The sequence below is a fragment of the Plasmodium knowlesi genome (genome assembly GCF_000006355.2).
Source record: "Plasmodium knowlesi strain H genome assembly, chromosome: 11".
NCBI classification, from domain to species: domain Eukaryota; phylum Apicomplexa; class Aconoidasida; order Haemosporida; family Plasmodiidae; genus Plasmodium; species Plasmodium knowlesi.
This window is the reverse complement of record NC_011912.2, coordinates 1-15,859: the sequence shown is the minus strand read 5'-3', so window position 1 is coordinate 15,859 and position 15,859 is coordinate 1. Positions and strand designations below refer to the sequence as shown.

The following is a 15,859-nucleotide window of genomic DNA, read 5'->3' as shown; positions in this document are numbered from 1 at the left end:
GGGATAATATTCCCCCCTGAATAAAATAAGGGTTGTTGTAAGGACAGATTGAATTTAATAAGGGGGTTGCTGTGGTATGGACGAAATATATATAAAAAAGGTAGTGTGCAAACTTGAAGGAAAAAGAGGTTCCACCCCTCCCTGCCAAAAAATTAAAAGGAGGGGGGGAGGGAGGAGCGAAACCTATCACTTTAGAGGGTACACCCAATGATGAATAAGCAACATCAAAAGTAGAAAAAAAAAAAATAAAAAGGTATTTCAAGATGGAGGACTTCGAGTACTTTGCAGAATTCATGAAAAAATTGCTAGCGGAAGAAGGAACAGGTGGTATGAGCGCGGTAAGTGCAACTGTAATATTCCGTTATTCCTTAAGGAATAAGGGAATTACTTTATATGGATGTATAATAGGGATGAACTGGAATCCCAGAATACGGATACATATATATATGCATATATATACATCTATGTATATAAATATAGTTATATTCTTTTCCACATTCATCGTCTTAGGGTGTTTTATTACAAAGAGTAACGGAAAGGGTCAAGGATATGCTGGATGATATGGTAGAAAAGGCGGACAATGAGAAGACAGAGTGTGATGCTGTTGACGGAGACGGAAAACCAATATTGAAGGATGACATGAGTAAAAATTTATGTAAAATTTTAATCAGATTATTCTTCTGGATAGCTAGATTAAGACAGAAGGGGATTAAGGGCGGGGGCAAGGGGAAAATGTGGGAATGGATAAAAACAGTGTTAACCGATTCAACTGAGAAACATGTACAAGATTATTTAAGATGTATAATAGGAAAAATACTTATAGTAAAAATGTTAGCAGCACATTGTGATCCAAGCAAAGTGATTCCAATTGTGCAGAACGCAGTAGACAAAACCATAAAGGAGAAGAAGGCGGAGAAGGAACATAATAAATGTAAAGAAATGGATTATAAAAGTTTAAGTATTGGGAGGAAATTTTTTTGGGCGGAAATAGAGGACTCCATAGGGAAGGATACGAAGGGTGGAGGGGAAAGTATTAAGAAGTTAATGGGGAAGCAGGACTGCGAAGGGGGAAATGGTGATGGGTTGACGAGGGATAAGAAAGCAGGGGACAAGTGGAAGGATATTATTGAACTGCTCGGATTAGAGAATGAGAGTCAGATGCAACAATTGATCACTGACAAGACTACATGGTCAAAGGGATCATGGACCAGAGCACTATGTTACATCAAAGGTAAGGATGAGATTAAGGACATAGAGGATATATTAAAGGGCATGCATGATCAGGTGGACGGAAAATATCAGGGACCACTAGCAGGAGCTGGGGGAAGCCAAGGGGGTATCAGTGCAAGTACTCGTGCCGAGTGCGATACTATTGAGGATACTTCAGCACCAGCACCCCGAAATCCCTCCCCCTCTGTGGACGCATCACCAGTCTCGTCAGGGGCTGTAGTTCCTAATGGTGGAGCCGGAGGAACACAAACAAAACCTCCCGCATCAACTGAACCCCAAACAACACCACCTGCATCTCCCGTTTCCGTTTCCGATCCAAGTTCCGTTTCAAGTTCCACTTCGAGTTCAAGTTCAGGAAATTCCTCCAGCTCCTCTAGTATCCCAGGTGCTAGTGGTCCCGGTCCTCCAGCTCCTGGTGGTGGTAGTGGTGATGGGAGTAGTGGTGGCAGTCCACCTGCTGGTAATGCTGGTGAAGGACCAGGTCAACCACCACAACCATCACAACAACCACCTCCCCCACAACCACCGCAACAACAACAGAGTGGTCAAGCATCATCAACACCTGTTACATCAACACAAACACCAACAAAACCATCGCAATCATCACCATCACAACCCACGCCTCAAGGATCATCATCATCACAACCATCCACTCCTGCCGTTCCACTAGCCCCTCCTGCAGCTCCTGTTAATGGTGATGGAGCTGAAGGGGCCGGGGTACTGGGTGGTTTAGTACCAGGTGCTGGTGGGGTTGTACCTGGTGTTCCAGGGGTAGGTGGTGTGCCAGGAGTTGGTACTCCAGCAGCTGCACCTGCGGCTGGTACTCTTCCTGGTCCAGGTGGTGCTGCTGGTGACAGTAGTGGTCTGGCTGCTGCGGCAGCAGGACAGAATGATGCTGTGAGTACAACGGATAATGGACCTTCTGTTGGTCAAATATTTTGGGGGTTGGGAAGGGGATTATCCAATATGGTGCAAGGATTATTTTCGTCAGTAATTCCCTCAGCTATACATGGGGCAGCATCTTCCGCCCTTAATACTGCTTCCAAAGTAGTACCCCCCGCTATAAAAATAGCTGATAAAGCTGCAGAAGTTGCAAAAGCTGCAAAAGATGCTCTTTTTGCCGTTAATGGTGGAAGCCCTGGTTCTGGTACTTCACCAACTTCTCCTGGTGGTACTGCAAGTACTGGTGCTGATACTGGTGGTGTTGCTCGTGTTGCAGAACCAACAGCAGCTACTGAGGCAGCTCTAGCACCTGTTGCTGGGGGCGGTGGTACCGGTGGTGGTGGTAGTGTTTCCACTGGTGGGGTTGTACCTGGTGTTCCAGGGGTAGGTGGTTTACCAGGAGTTGGTACTCCAGCAGCGGCCGCAGCAGAGGCTCCAGGATCTGCTGCTGGTGCCGGTGGTACCGGTGGTGGTAGTAGTCAACATACTGGTCCTGTTGGTAGTAGTGTACCATCTGCTGTTGGTAGCATAACCGTAAGGCCGCGTAGGACACCACAAGGAGGTAGAACTCCACCTCGACCGAAGGTTGTAGAATGGGATATAAGGAATGTAAAGGATGTTATTATCCCCTATATTCCAATAATTCCTGTTGTATTAGCTGTTTCTGTATTTGGTTTCCTTTTTTTTAAGGTAAGGAACAAAAACACATTTTTAACAATAAATGTATTAAAAACACAACTGTATTGTATAATAATATATCATGTGTGCATATATATATTGTGTAATTAACTATAATGTATGCATATATATTTTGTGTAATTAACTATAATGTATGCATATATATTTTGTGTAATTAACTATAATGTGTGCATATATATATTGTGTGTAATTAACTATAATGTATGCATATATAATTTTGTGTAATTAACTATAATGTGCGCATATATATTTTGTGTAATTAACTATAATGTATGCATATATAAATTGTGTAATTAACTGTACTGTACGCACATATATATTTTGTGTAATTAACTATAATGTATGCATATATATTTTGTGTAATTAAATATAATGTATGCATATATATTTTGTGTAATTAACTATAATGTGTGCATATATATATTGTGTAATTAACCATAATGTATGCATATATAATTCTGTGTAATTAACTATAATGTATGCATATATAATTTTGTGTAATTAACTATAATGTGCGCATATATATATTGTGTGTAATTAACTATAATGTATGCATATATGTTTTGTGTAATTAACTGTACTGTACGCACATATATATTTTGTGTAATTAACTATAATGTGTGCATATATATTTTGTGTAATTAACTATAATGTGCGCATATATAATTGATAAAATTGTTTGTTCTTTTTTTCATCGCACCCTAAATAATCATCTTTTTTTTTTTTTTTTTTTGCCCGTTCTGTTGCAGTATTTTGGATTTTCTGGTCGGCAAAAACGACGTTCCCGACGTGCGCCACAAATACCGAGGAGTCCTCCCCCTTTGGAAGAACATATGGAAAAAGGCGCTCTAACCATATCTTATGCACCTTCTCAGTATTATATGGTTAGAAGACGCCATCCTCTATTTAGTACGGAAAGGCAGCGAGCAAAAAAACATATCTTAAAAGGAATAAGCGAAAAAACTATTATTCATGTTCACTTGGAGGAAGTAAATGAATGCAAGAACCAAGAACCAAACAATGGGTCGCCGCCATTAATGGATAAAGTCGATTTTCTTCAAATCATCGTGGAGGAATTTATGGGATCCGCATAACTACAAGCAGCGGGGGAGAAAAAAAAAGAAAAAAAAGAAAAAAGAACTGTTCCATGTGAAATAGGACGGAATATTTCTGCAAACAAAATTTCCTTTCTTCCGCTGTAATTGGCTGTTTGATAATTTTTTCTGCGAATTTCTAACAATGTATCAAAATGAATACTTGCACCGTATGTGTGCGTGCGGGCGCGGTGCAAGCCATTTCGCACGTTCCTCTTCTTCGTATATTTGAAACAACAAAAAAAAGAAGAAGGAAGTGGGAAAAAAAAAAGAAGGAGGTGGGTTATTCTTTACACACCTTTCGTTTGCCCGTGTGCATGCTTCGGAAGGCGAATAAACTACCACGCAATGCAAAACTTTTTTTTTTTTTTTTTTGTTTGGCTAATATATATTTTTTTTCTGTGACAACAATTTTTTTTGTAATTACAATTTATTTTTTTTTTGTGACAACAATTTTTTCTTTCTGTGACAACAATTTTTTCTGTAATTACAATTTTTTTTTTTTTGTGACTATTATTTTTATTTTATTTTTTTTTTTTATCTTCTGGCTAATTTTCTGTGATAAAATTTGTTATTAAAGCACGATATATTTTTTTTCCTTGTGACAAAATTTGTTTAACGATATATTTTTTTTCTTTGTGACAAAATTTGTTTAACGATATATATTTTTTCTTTGTGACAACTTTATTTTCTTAGGCACACTATACCTTTTTTTGAATACATTTTGGACAAATTATTAAATCACGATATATATATATTTTTTCTTTGACAGCAATTTTTTTCTTTGTGATAAATTTGTTAGTGGGGCATCAATTTTTTTTCCCCCTTTGGACAATTTCATTTGTCGCCACCTTTTTTTTTTTTCCGTCTAATTTCGCTTGGTGCGCATGTCCAAATAACCGTCGCAGTTCGCGGAACAGCAACAGATGTGTCGTATTGTTTGCACTTTTCTGCTGCCGGATGTGTGTCATTTGCGCGATACGCGTTGTACAATCGACATAAAACTGTGCATACACTTTTTTACGGAGTTATTATTTTAACTGGTTTCCATTTAACTGGTTCCCATTTAACTGGTTCCCGTTTAACTGGTTCCCATTTAACTGGTTCCCATTTAACTGTGTTTGCATATTTTATGCAGTTTTTCATCTAAAACTGTGCAATACATTTTTTACGGAGTTATCATTTTAACTGGTTGACATTTAACTGTGTTCACATTTAACTGTGTTCACATTTAAATGGTTTACATTTAACTGTCTTCACATTTAACTAGTTCACATTTAAATGGTTTCCATTTAATTGTGTTTGCACATTTAATGCAGTTTTTCATCTAAAACTGTGCAATACATTTTTTTACGTAGTTATAATTTTAACTGGTTAACATTTAACTAGTTCACATTTAATTGTGTTTGCACATTTAATGCAGTTTTCATCTAAAACGCTGTTCACATTTAAGCTGTGTTCGCAGATTTAATGCAGTTTTCATCTGAAACTGTGCATACACTTTTTTACGGAGTTATCATTTTAACGGGTTTACATTTAACTGGTTCACATTTAACTGGTTCACATTTAACTGGTTGACATTTAACTGGTTAACATTTAACTGGTTGACATTTAACTGGTTGACACTTAAATGGTTTACATTTAAAACTGTGTTTGCATATTAAATGCAGTTTTTCATCTGAAACTGTGCAATACATTTTTTTACGGAGTTATCATTTAAAATGGTGTTCACATTTAATTGTGTTCGCACATTTTATGCAGTTTTCATCTAAAACTGTGCAATACATTTTTTCACGGAGTTATCATTTTAACTGGTTCACATTTAAATGGTTTCCATTTAACTGGTTGACATTTAACTGGTTGACATTTAAAACTGCGTTCGCACATTTAATGCAGTTTTTCATCTAAAACTATGCATACACTTTTTTACGGAGTTATCATTTTAACTGGTTCACATTTAACGATGTTTACATCTAATTGTCTTCACATTTAACTAGTTGACATCTAACTGGTTGACATTTAACTGCTCTACATTTAACTGTGTTCGCACATTTTATGCAGTTCTCATCTACTAAAACTGTCAACACAATTCAGAGTTTTCATTTTACGCAGTTTTCATCTAAAACTGTGCAAACATTCTTTACGTAGTTTCCAATTAAGTGGTTCATACTTAATTGTGTTCGCACATTTAATGCAGTTTTTCATCTAAAACTGTGCATACATTTTTTACGGAGTTATCATTTAAAACTGTGTATACACTTTTTTACGGAATTATCATTTAAAATGGTGTTCACATTTAACTGTGTTCACATTTAACTGGTTCACATTTAACTGTGTTCACACATTTTTTTTTACACAGTTTTCATCTAAAACGCTGTGCATACATTTTATGCAGTTATCATTTTAACTGGTTCCCATTTAACTGTGTTCGTACAATTTTCTAGGCAGTTTTCATTTAAAACTGTGCAATACATTTTACGCAGTTTCCATTTTATCTGGTTCACATTTAACGGTGTTCACATTTAACTGTGTACGCACATTTAATGCAGTTTTCATCTAAAACTGTGCATACACTTCTCCGCCGAGTTATCATTTTAAATGGTGTTCACATTTAATTGTGTTTGCACATTAAATGCAGTTTATCATCTAAAACTGTACAATACATTTTTCTACGGAGTTATCATTTTAACTGGTTCCCATTTAACTGGTTCCCATTTAACTGCTTGACATTTAACTGGTTGACATTTAAATGGTTCACATTTAATTGTCTTCACATTCAATTGTCTTCACATTTAATTGTGTTCGCACATTTAATGCAGTTTATTATCTAAAACTGCGCATACACTTTTTTACGGAGTTATCATTTTAACTGGTTGACATTTAAAACTGTGCAATACATTTTTTACGGAGTTATCATTTTAACTGGTTTACATTTAACTGGTTCACATTTAACTGGTTCACATTTAACTGGTTGACATTTAACTGGTTAACATTTAACTGGTTGACACTTAAATGGTTTACATTTAAAACTGTGTTTGCATATTAAATGCAGTTTTTCATCTGAAACTGTGCAATACATTTTTTTACGGAGTTATCATTTAAAATGGTGTTCACATTTAATTGTGTTCGCACATTTTATGCAGTTTTCATCTAAAACTGTGCAATACATTTTTTCACGGAGTTATCATTTTAACTGGTTCACATTTAAATGGTTTCCATTTAACTGGTTGACATTTAACTGGTTGACATTTAAAACTGCGTTCGCACATTTAATGCAGTTTTTCATCTAAAACTATGCATACACTTTTTTACGGAGTTATCATTTTAACTGGTTCACATTTAACGATGTTTACATCTAATTGTCTTCACATTTAACTAGTTGACATCTAACTGGTTGACATTTAACTGCTCTACATTTAACTGTGTTCGCACATTTTATGCAGTTCTCATCTACTAAAACTGTCAACACAATTCAGAGTTTTCATTTTACGCAGTTTTCATCTAAAACTGTGCAAACATTCTTTACGTAGTTTCCAATTAAGTGGTTCATACTTAATTGTGTTCGCACATTTAATGCAGTTTTTCATCTAAAACTGTGCATACATTTTTTACGGAGTTATCATTTACAACTGTGTATACACTTTTTTACGGAATTATCATTTAAAATGGTGTTCACATTTAACTGTGTTCACATTTAACTGGTTCACATTTAACTGTGTTCACACATTTTTTTTTACACAGTTTTCATCTAAAACGCTGTGCATACATTTTATGCAGTTATCATTTTAACTGGTTCCCATTTAACTGTGTTCGTACAATTTTCTAGGCAGTTTTCATTTAAAACTGTGCAATACATTTTACGCAGTTTCCATTTTATCTGGTTCACATTTAACGGTGTTCACATTTAACTGTGTACGCACATTTAATGCAGTTTTCATCTAAAACTGTGCATACACTTCTCCGCCGAGTTATCATTTTAAATGGTGTTCACATTTAATTGTGTTTGCACATTAAATGCAGTTTATCATCTAAAACTGTACAATACATTTTTCTACGGAGTTATCATTTTAACTGGTTCCCATTTAACTGGTTCCCATTTAACTGCTTGACATTTAACTGGTTGACATTTAAATGGTTCACATTTAATTGTCTTCACATTCAATTGTCTTCACATTTAATTGTGTTCGCACATTTAATGCAGTTTATTATCTAAAACTGCGCATACACTTTTTTACGGAGTTATCATTTTAACTGGTTGACATTTAAAACTGTGCAATACATTTTTTACGGAGTTATCATTTTAACGGGTTTACATTTAACTGGTTCACATTTAACTGGTTCACATTTAACTGGTTGACATTTAACTGGTTAACATTTAACTGGTTGACATTTAACTGGTTGACACTTAAATGGTTTACATTTAAAACTGTGTTTGCATATTAAATGCAGTTTTTCATCTGAAACTGTGCAATACATTTTTTTACGGAGTTATCATTTAAAATGGTGTTCACATTTAATTGTGTTCGCACATTTTATGCAGTTTTCATCTAAAACTGTGCAATACATTTTTTCACGGAGTTATCATTTTAACTGGTTCACATTTAAATGGTTTCCATTTAACTGGTTGACATTTAACTGGTTGACATTTAAAACTGCGTTCGCACATTTAATGCAGTTTTTCATCTAAAACTATGCATACACTTTTTTACGGAGTTATCATTTTAACTGGTTCACATTTAACGATGTTTACATCTAATTGTCTTCACATTTAACTAGTTGACATCTAACTGGTTGACATTTAACTGCTCTACATTTAACTGTGTTCGCACATTTTATGCAGTTCTCATCTACTAAAACTGTCAACACAATTCAGAGTTTTCATTTTACGCAGTTTTCATCTAAAACTGTGCAAACATTCTTTACGTAGTTTCCAATTAAGTGGTTCATACTTAATTGTGTTCGCACATTTAATGCAGTTTTTCATCTAAAACTGTGCATACATTTTTTACGGAGTTATCATTTAAAACTGTGTATACACTTTTTTACGGAATTATCATTTAAAATGGTGTTCACATTTAACTGTGTTCACATTTAACTGGTTCACATTTAACTGTGTTCACACATTTTTTTTTACACAGTTTTCATCTAAAACGCTGTGCATACATTTTATGCAGTTATCATTTTAACTGGTTCCCATTTAACTGTGTTCGTACAATTTTCTAGGCAGTTTTCATTTAAAACTGTGCAATACATTTTACGCAGTTTCCATTTTATCTGGTTCACATTTAACGGTGTTCACATTTAACTGTGTACGCACATTTAATGCAGTTTTCATCTAAAACTGTGCATACACTTCTCCGCCGAGTTATCATTTTAAATGGTGTTCACATTTAATTGTGTTTGCACATTAAATGCAGTTTATCATCTAAAACTGTACAATACATTTTTCTACGGAGTTATCATTTTAACTGGTTCCCATTTAACTGGTTCCCATTTAACTGCTTGACATTTAACTGGTTGACATTTAAATGGTTCACATTTAATTGTCTTCACATTCAATTGTCTTCACATTTAATTGTGTTCGCACATTTAATGCAGTTTATTATCTAAAACTGCGCATACACTTTTTTACGGAGTTATCATTTTAACTGGTTGACATTTAAAACTGTGCAATACATTTTTTACGGAGTTATCATTTTAACTGGTTTACATTTAACTGGTTAACATTTAACTGGTTAACATTTAACTGGTTGACATTTAACTGGTTGATATTTAAATGGTTTACATTTAATTGTGTTCGCACATTTTATGCAGTTTTCATCTAAAACTGTGCATACACTTCTCCGCGGAGTTATCATTTTAAATGGTGTTCACATTTAATTGTGTTTGCACATTAAATGCAGTTTATCATCTAAAACTGTACAATACATTTTTCTACGGAGTTATCATTTTAACTGGTTCCCATTTAACTGGTTCCCATTTAACTGGTTCCCATTTAACTGGTTCCCATTTAACTGGTTCCCATTTAACTGCTTGACATTTAACTGGTTGACATTTAAATGGTTTACATTTAACTCTATTCACATTTAACTGTATTCACATTTAACTGGTTCACATTTAACTGGTTCACATTTAAATGGTTTCCTTTTAACTGGTTGACATTTAAAGCTGTGTTTGCACATTTAATGCAGTTTTCATCTAAAACTTTTTATACACTTTTTTACGGAGTTATCATTTTAACTGGTTGACATTTAAATGGTTTACATTTAACTCTATTCACATTTAACTGTATTCACATTTAACTGGTTCACATTTAAATGGTTTCCTTTTAACTGGTTGACATTTAAAACTGTGTTTGCACATTCTATGCAGTTTTTCATCTAAAACGGTGTCTTACATATGTTTGTGAGTTTATATAGAAAAAAAAAAAAAAAAAAAAAATGAAATAAAAAAGAAAAAAAAATAATTAAAGAGGAACGAAAAATAAAAGAAAAGAAAAAAAAAAAAAAAAAAAGGAAAAAAAGAAGAAAAAAAATTACACTCCATAATCTTCTTAGCAAAAATATCCTCTCACTTTTTTTTTTTTTTTTTTTCTTTTCGTGGTGTAGATTTCATAGGCATGATATATATATTTAAAATTTTTCTCTTTTCTTACATTGCTCCAGTTTCCAGCAATAAAATCCAAATAAGGCACCTATCACAAGGGCCCCTATTAGTGCTGGAATTACAGAAATTATTCCTGATGAATCGGAAGCCGTCTTAACGCAGGAATAAATATTAATCAAATCCTTTCCCTTCTCCATAGCCCCTAGGGGCAAGAAGAATTCATGGGATCCCATACCTGCGCAACCAAATTGCAAAAATAATAAATATAGTACCACCATAATAACTATCGCAAAAATTATTACCAAACGTTGATGTTTATGACCATGACATACACATTTCTTCCATAAAGCTTTAAATACATCCTTCACCCTTTTACTCCTTTGAGAGAAACTTTTATTTTTTGGTGTTCCACTCTTCAAGGTTCCAAAATTTGAAGTGACGTGGTCTTTTTCTGTGGTTCCATATCTTCTTGTAGGATGAGGGTATTGTCCCCCAAAGGGGGGAGAAGTTCCTCCCCCTCCCCTTTTAAGGGGATGATGATAATCCCCATAACCCTTATGGGGACCATTTGTTCCATCTGCTTGTAATGTCTTTAAATGACCATTTCCATTATTTATATCTTCCTCTGATGAGTATAAACTGTTTGAATCTGACACATCATCATCCTTTAATGTGCTTAATGCACTCACCTAAAAAAAAAAAACAAACATATATATATATATATAGAAAATATGAATATGTAAGGAATGGTCTAAGGAAAAAAGGGGGGAAGGTTTTCCTTCCCCCCCCCATCCCCCCTTTCCTTTTTCCTTTCCTTCTCTCCCCCCCCTTCAAAGCAAACTAAACACTAACCCCTGAACCCTACTCTGTATGACCTGAAACTTTATGTCTATAACCTGGAATCTAACTTTTAACACCCTGAAAACCTTACCCCCATACCGCTAAAACCTTATTCCAACACCAATACAACCTCATTCAAACACCCCTACAACCTTCCTCCTAAACCCGGAACCCTGAACCCTAATCCATAAACCTGGAACCCGGAATCTTACTCCTATACCCCTGAAACCTTCCCCCCCTTTTTTCCTTAAACATGAATAATAAATATGAATAATAATTTGGTGTGGCAAAATAATATATAATATATATATATATGTATACGTTTTCAGCCCCTATATATTTATTTCCTCCTATAGTTGTAAAAAATATTACAAAAAAAATTTTTTCTGTTATTCATACCTGGTGTTGATCATTGGTTTGATACCATAAGAATAGGTATGCAAAGATTAATGTGGATGTTTTTATAAAAGAAAAAGGTGCCATTTTTTTTTCTCACGTCTGCTGTATTTGTTTTGCTTCAATTTAACATGTGAATATTCTATTTGTCCTTCGCTATATAAATTTATATTAGAAAGAATATCTTTATTGGAAATAAATATCTTTATTAGAAATAAATATCTTTATTAGAAAGAATATCTTTATTAGAAAGAATATCTTTATTAGAAAGAATATCTTTATTAGAAATAAATATCTTTATTAGAAAGAATATCTTTATTAGAAGGTATATCTTTATTAGGAAGAGTAGGTTTAAAGATCAAAAAAAAAAAAATAAATAAATAAAAGAAAAAAGAAACATCCCCCCACATTTCCAACTATTATACAATTCATTCTCCATTCTAATTAAAACATTCCAACATAAGGAAAAAACATTTCCTCATTTACAAGGAGAAAAAATAATAATAAAATTATAAATAATAAAAAAAAAAAATAATAATAAATTAAGGGAAATAGGAAAACAAAAAATTAAAAAGAGAAAATAAGAAATAGAAGAAAATAAAAAAAAAAAAAGCAAAGAGAGAAAAAAAAAATTAAATGTACGCAACTCTCCTAAATATTACAATTTTCCACCTGTATTTCTTTTGTTTTCTTCCCCCTACTTCATTCCCTTTTTAATTCCTTCCCTTAGGTATTCCTCCCATTTTTTCGTCCTCCTTTATGTTTATTTTAATTCCCAAACAAATCATATTCTCCTCTTCTATACAATCACTAGCCTTTTCTTTTTTTGATCCATTTTCATCCACCCATACATACACCTATACATTCTTCTCCCATAGAACATTAATATAAGCTCAAAATCCACAAACATGAACCCTGAATCTATACTATGCGAACATTAAACCTAAACCCTAAACCTGTACTTTACAAACTTTAAACCTAAATCCTAAACCCTAAAACCTGAACCCATGAACCCTAAAACTATACTCTGCAAACATAAAACCTACACCCCAAACCCTAAACCTATACTCAACAAAGATTAAACCTAAACCCTAAACCCTAAAACTATACTCTACACAAATTAAACCTAAACCGTTATCCTACATTCAATCTAACACTGAAACCTGATACTACTTTCAACTTAATCCTAAATCCTGAACCAACATTCACCCTGACCCTAAAGCCTGATACTACTTTCAACTTAACCCTAAACCCTAATCATACATTCACTTTCACCCTAAACCCTAATCATACATTCACCTTCACCCTGAACCCTAAACCCAAAATATTAAACCCAAGAACTAAACCCCAAACCCTAAATCCAGGAAACAAAAATTCTAAACCCCAAACCCTAAACCCTAAACCTATACTCTACAAACAATAAACCTAAACCCTAAACCTATACTCTACAAACATTAAACCTAAACCCTAAACCTATACTCTACAAACATTAAACCTAAACCCTAAAACTATACTCTACACAAATTAAACCTGAACCCTGATCCTAACTTTACCTTAACCCTAAACTCTGATCCTACTTTGACCTTAACCCTGAACCCACTTCTATATCCTTAACCCGGAACCCACTTTTATCCTTAACCCGGAACCCACTTTTATCCTTAACCCGGAACCCACTTTTATCCTAAACCCGGAACTAACTTTACTCTTAACCCGGAACCAACTTTACTCTTAACCCGGAACCAACTTTACTCTTAACCCGGAACCAACTTTACTCTTAACCCGGAACCAACTTTACTCTTAACCCGGAACCAACTTTACTTTTAACCCGGACCCAACTTTACTTTAAACCCGGAACCAACTGTACTTTTAACCCGGAACCAATTTTACTTTTAACCCGGAACCCACCTTAACCCTTAACCCAGAACCAACTTTTACCCTTAACCCGGAACTTATCTTATGCTTAACCCGGAACTTATCTTATGCTTAACCCGGAGCGCCCTTTATCCTTAACCCGGAACCCACTTTTACCCTTAACCCGGAACCCACTTTTACCCTTAACCCGGAACCCACTTTTACCCTTAACCCGGAACCCACTTTTACCCTTAACCCGGAACCCACTTTTACCCTTAACCCGGAACCCACTTTTACCCTTAACCCGGAACCCACTTTTACCCTTAACCCGGAACCCACTTTTACCCTTAACCCGGAACCCACTTTTACCCTTAACCCGGAACCCACTTTTACCCTTAACCCGGAACCCACTTCACCCTTAACCCGGAACCTACTTTACCCTTAACCCGGAACCTACTTTACCCTTAACCCGGAACCTACTTTACCCTTAACCCGGAACCTACTTTACCCTTAACCCGGAACCTACTTTACCCTTAACCCGGAACCCACCTTATCCTTAACCCGGAACCCACCTTATGCATAACCCGGAACCAACTTTTACCCTTAACCCGGAACCCACTTTAATCCTTAACCCGGAACTAACTGTTACCCTTAACCCGGAACCTACCTTATCCGTAACACGGAACCAACTTTTACCCTTAGTCCGAAACCCACATTACCCTTAACCCGGAACCCACTTTACCCTTAACCCGGAACCTACTTTACCCTTAACCCGGAACCTACTTTACCCTTAACCCAGAACCCACTTTTATCCTTAACCCGGAACCCACTTTTATCCTTAACCCGGAACACACTTTTATCCTTAACCCGGAACACACTTTACTTTTACCCCGGAACCAACTTTTACCCTTAACCCGGAACCAACTTTTACCCTTAACCAGGAACCAATTTTACCCTTGACCCGTAACGAACTTTACTTTTAACCCGTGACCAACTTTACTTTTAACCCGTAACCAACTTTACTTTTAACCCGTAACCAACTTTACTTTTAACCCGTAACCAACTTTTATCCTTAACCCGGAACTTACCTTATACTTAACCCGGAACTTACCTTACACTTAACCCCGAACCTACCTTATTTTTAACCCGCAGCATACGTCATCCTTAACCCGGAACCTACCTTATCCTTAACCGGGAACCCACTTTTATCCTTAACCGGGAACCCACTTTTATCCTTAACCCGGAACCCACTTTGATCCTTAACCCGGAACACACTTTGATCCTTAACCCGTAACCCACTTTTACCTTTAACCCGGAACCCACCTTACCCTTAACCCGGAACCCATCTTATCCTTAACCCGGAACCCATCTTATCCTTAACCCGGAACCCATCTTATCCTTAACCCGGAACCAACTTTTATCCTTAACCCGGAACCTACCTTATTTTTAACCCGTAACTTACCTTATCCTTAAACCGGAACTTACCTTATCCTTAAACCGGAACTTACCTTACCCTTAACCCGGAACCCACCTTTACCCTTAACCCGGAACCCACCTCTACCCTTAACCCGGAACCTACCTTATCCTTAACCCGGAACCTACCTTATCCTTAATCCGGAACCTACCTTATCCTTAACCCGGAACCTACCTTATCCTTAACCCGGAACCTACCTTATCCTTAACCCGAAACCAACCATACTTTTAACCCGGAACCTACCTTAAGCTTAACCCGGAACATACGTCATCTTTAACCCGGAACCCTCTTTTATTTTAACCCGGAACCCTCTTTTATTTTAACCCGGAACCCACCTTACCCTTAACCGGAAACCTACTTTACCCTTAACCCGGAACCAAATTTATTTTTAACCGGGGACGCTGAACCCTGCCATTTCCGCATATCACCGTTATTCTGTCTACATTTTTGATGTGAAGTGTATGTGTACTTCGAAAAAGTTGTTTGTGCCAACACATATGTACACACAATTTTTCCTTGCATCGGATAAGTGTGTGTTTTTCCTTTATATTTTGCGACCTTTTGCAACTGTAATATATTTCATCATACACCCTCCCTTTTTTTTTTTTTGTGTGTTTGCCGTCAGGACACATCACAATATGAGCGCGCGCTTATCTTCCTGCTTTCCGCAAAAAAAAAAAAAAAAAAGGGAGAAAAAATATTTTTCGCAAGCGGAAAAAGAAAAAAG

The 15,859-nt window shown here is 35.6% G+C and overlaps 2 protein-coding genes across 2 annotated transcripts; one reads left to right on the top strand and one right to left on the bottom strand.

Moving 5' to 3' along the window:
• Positions 1-263: 263 nt before the first annotated feature.
• PKNH_1100200 (SICAvar, type II) lies at positions 264-3,965 on the top strand (the record flags this gene model as incomplete). The annotated part of the gene is made up of 4 exons (XM_002261147.1): positions 264-338; positions 511-1,690; positions 1,859-2,862; positions 3,621-3,965. The coding sequence occupies 4 exons, from the start codon at positions 264-266 to the stop codon at positions 3,963-3,965; spliced, it is 2,604 nt and encodes an 867-aa protein (XP_002261183.1).
• A 6,632-nt stretch (positions 3,966-10,597) lies between these two features.
• PKNH_1100100 (hypothetical protein, conserved in P.knowlesi) lies at positions 10,598-11,894 on the bottom strand (the record flags this gene model as incomplete). The annotated part of the gene is made up of 2 exons (XM_039114117.1): positions 10,598-11,260; positions 11,811-11,894. The coding sequence occupies 2 exons, from the start codon at positions 11,892-11,894 to the stop codon at positions 10,598-10,600; spliced, it is 747 nt and encodes a 248-aa protein (XP_038969737.1).
• Between the last annotated feature and the right edge of the window lie 3,965 nt (positions 11,895-15,859).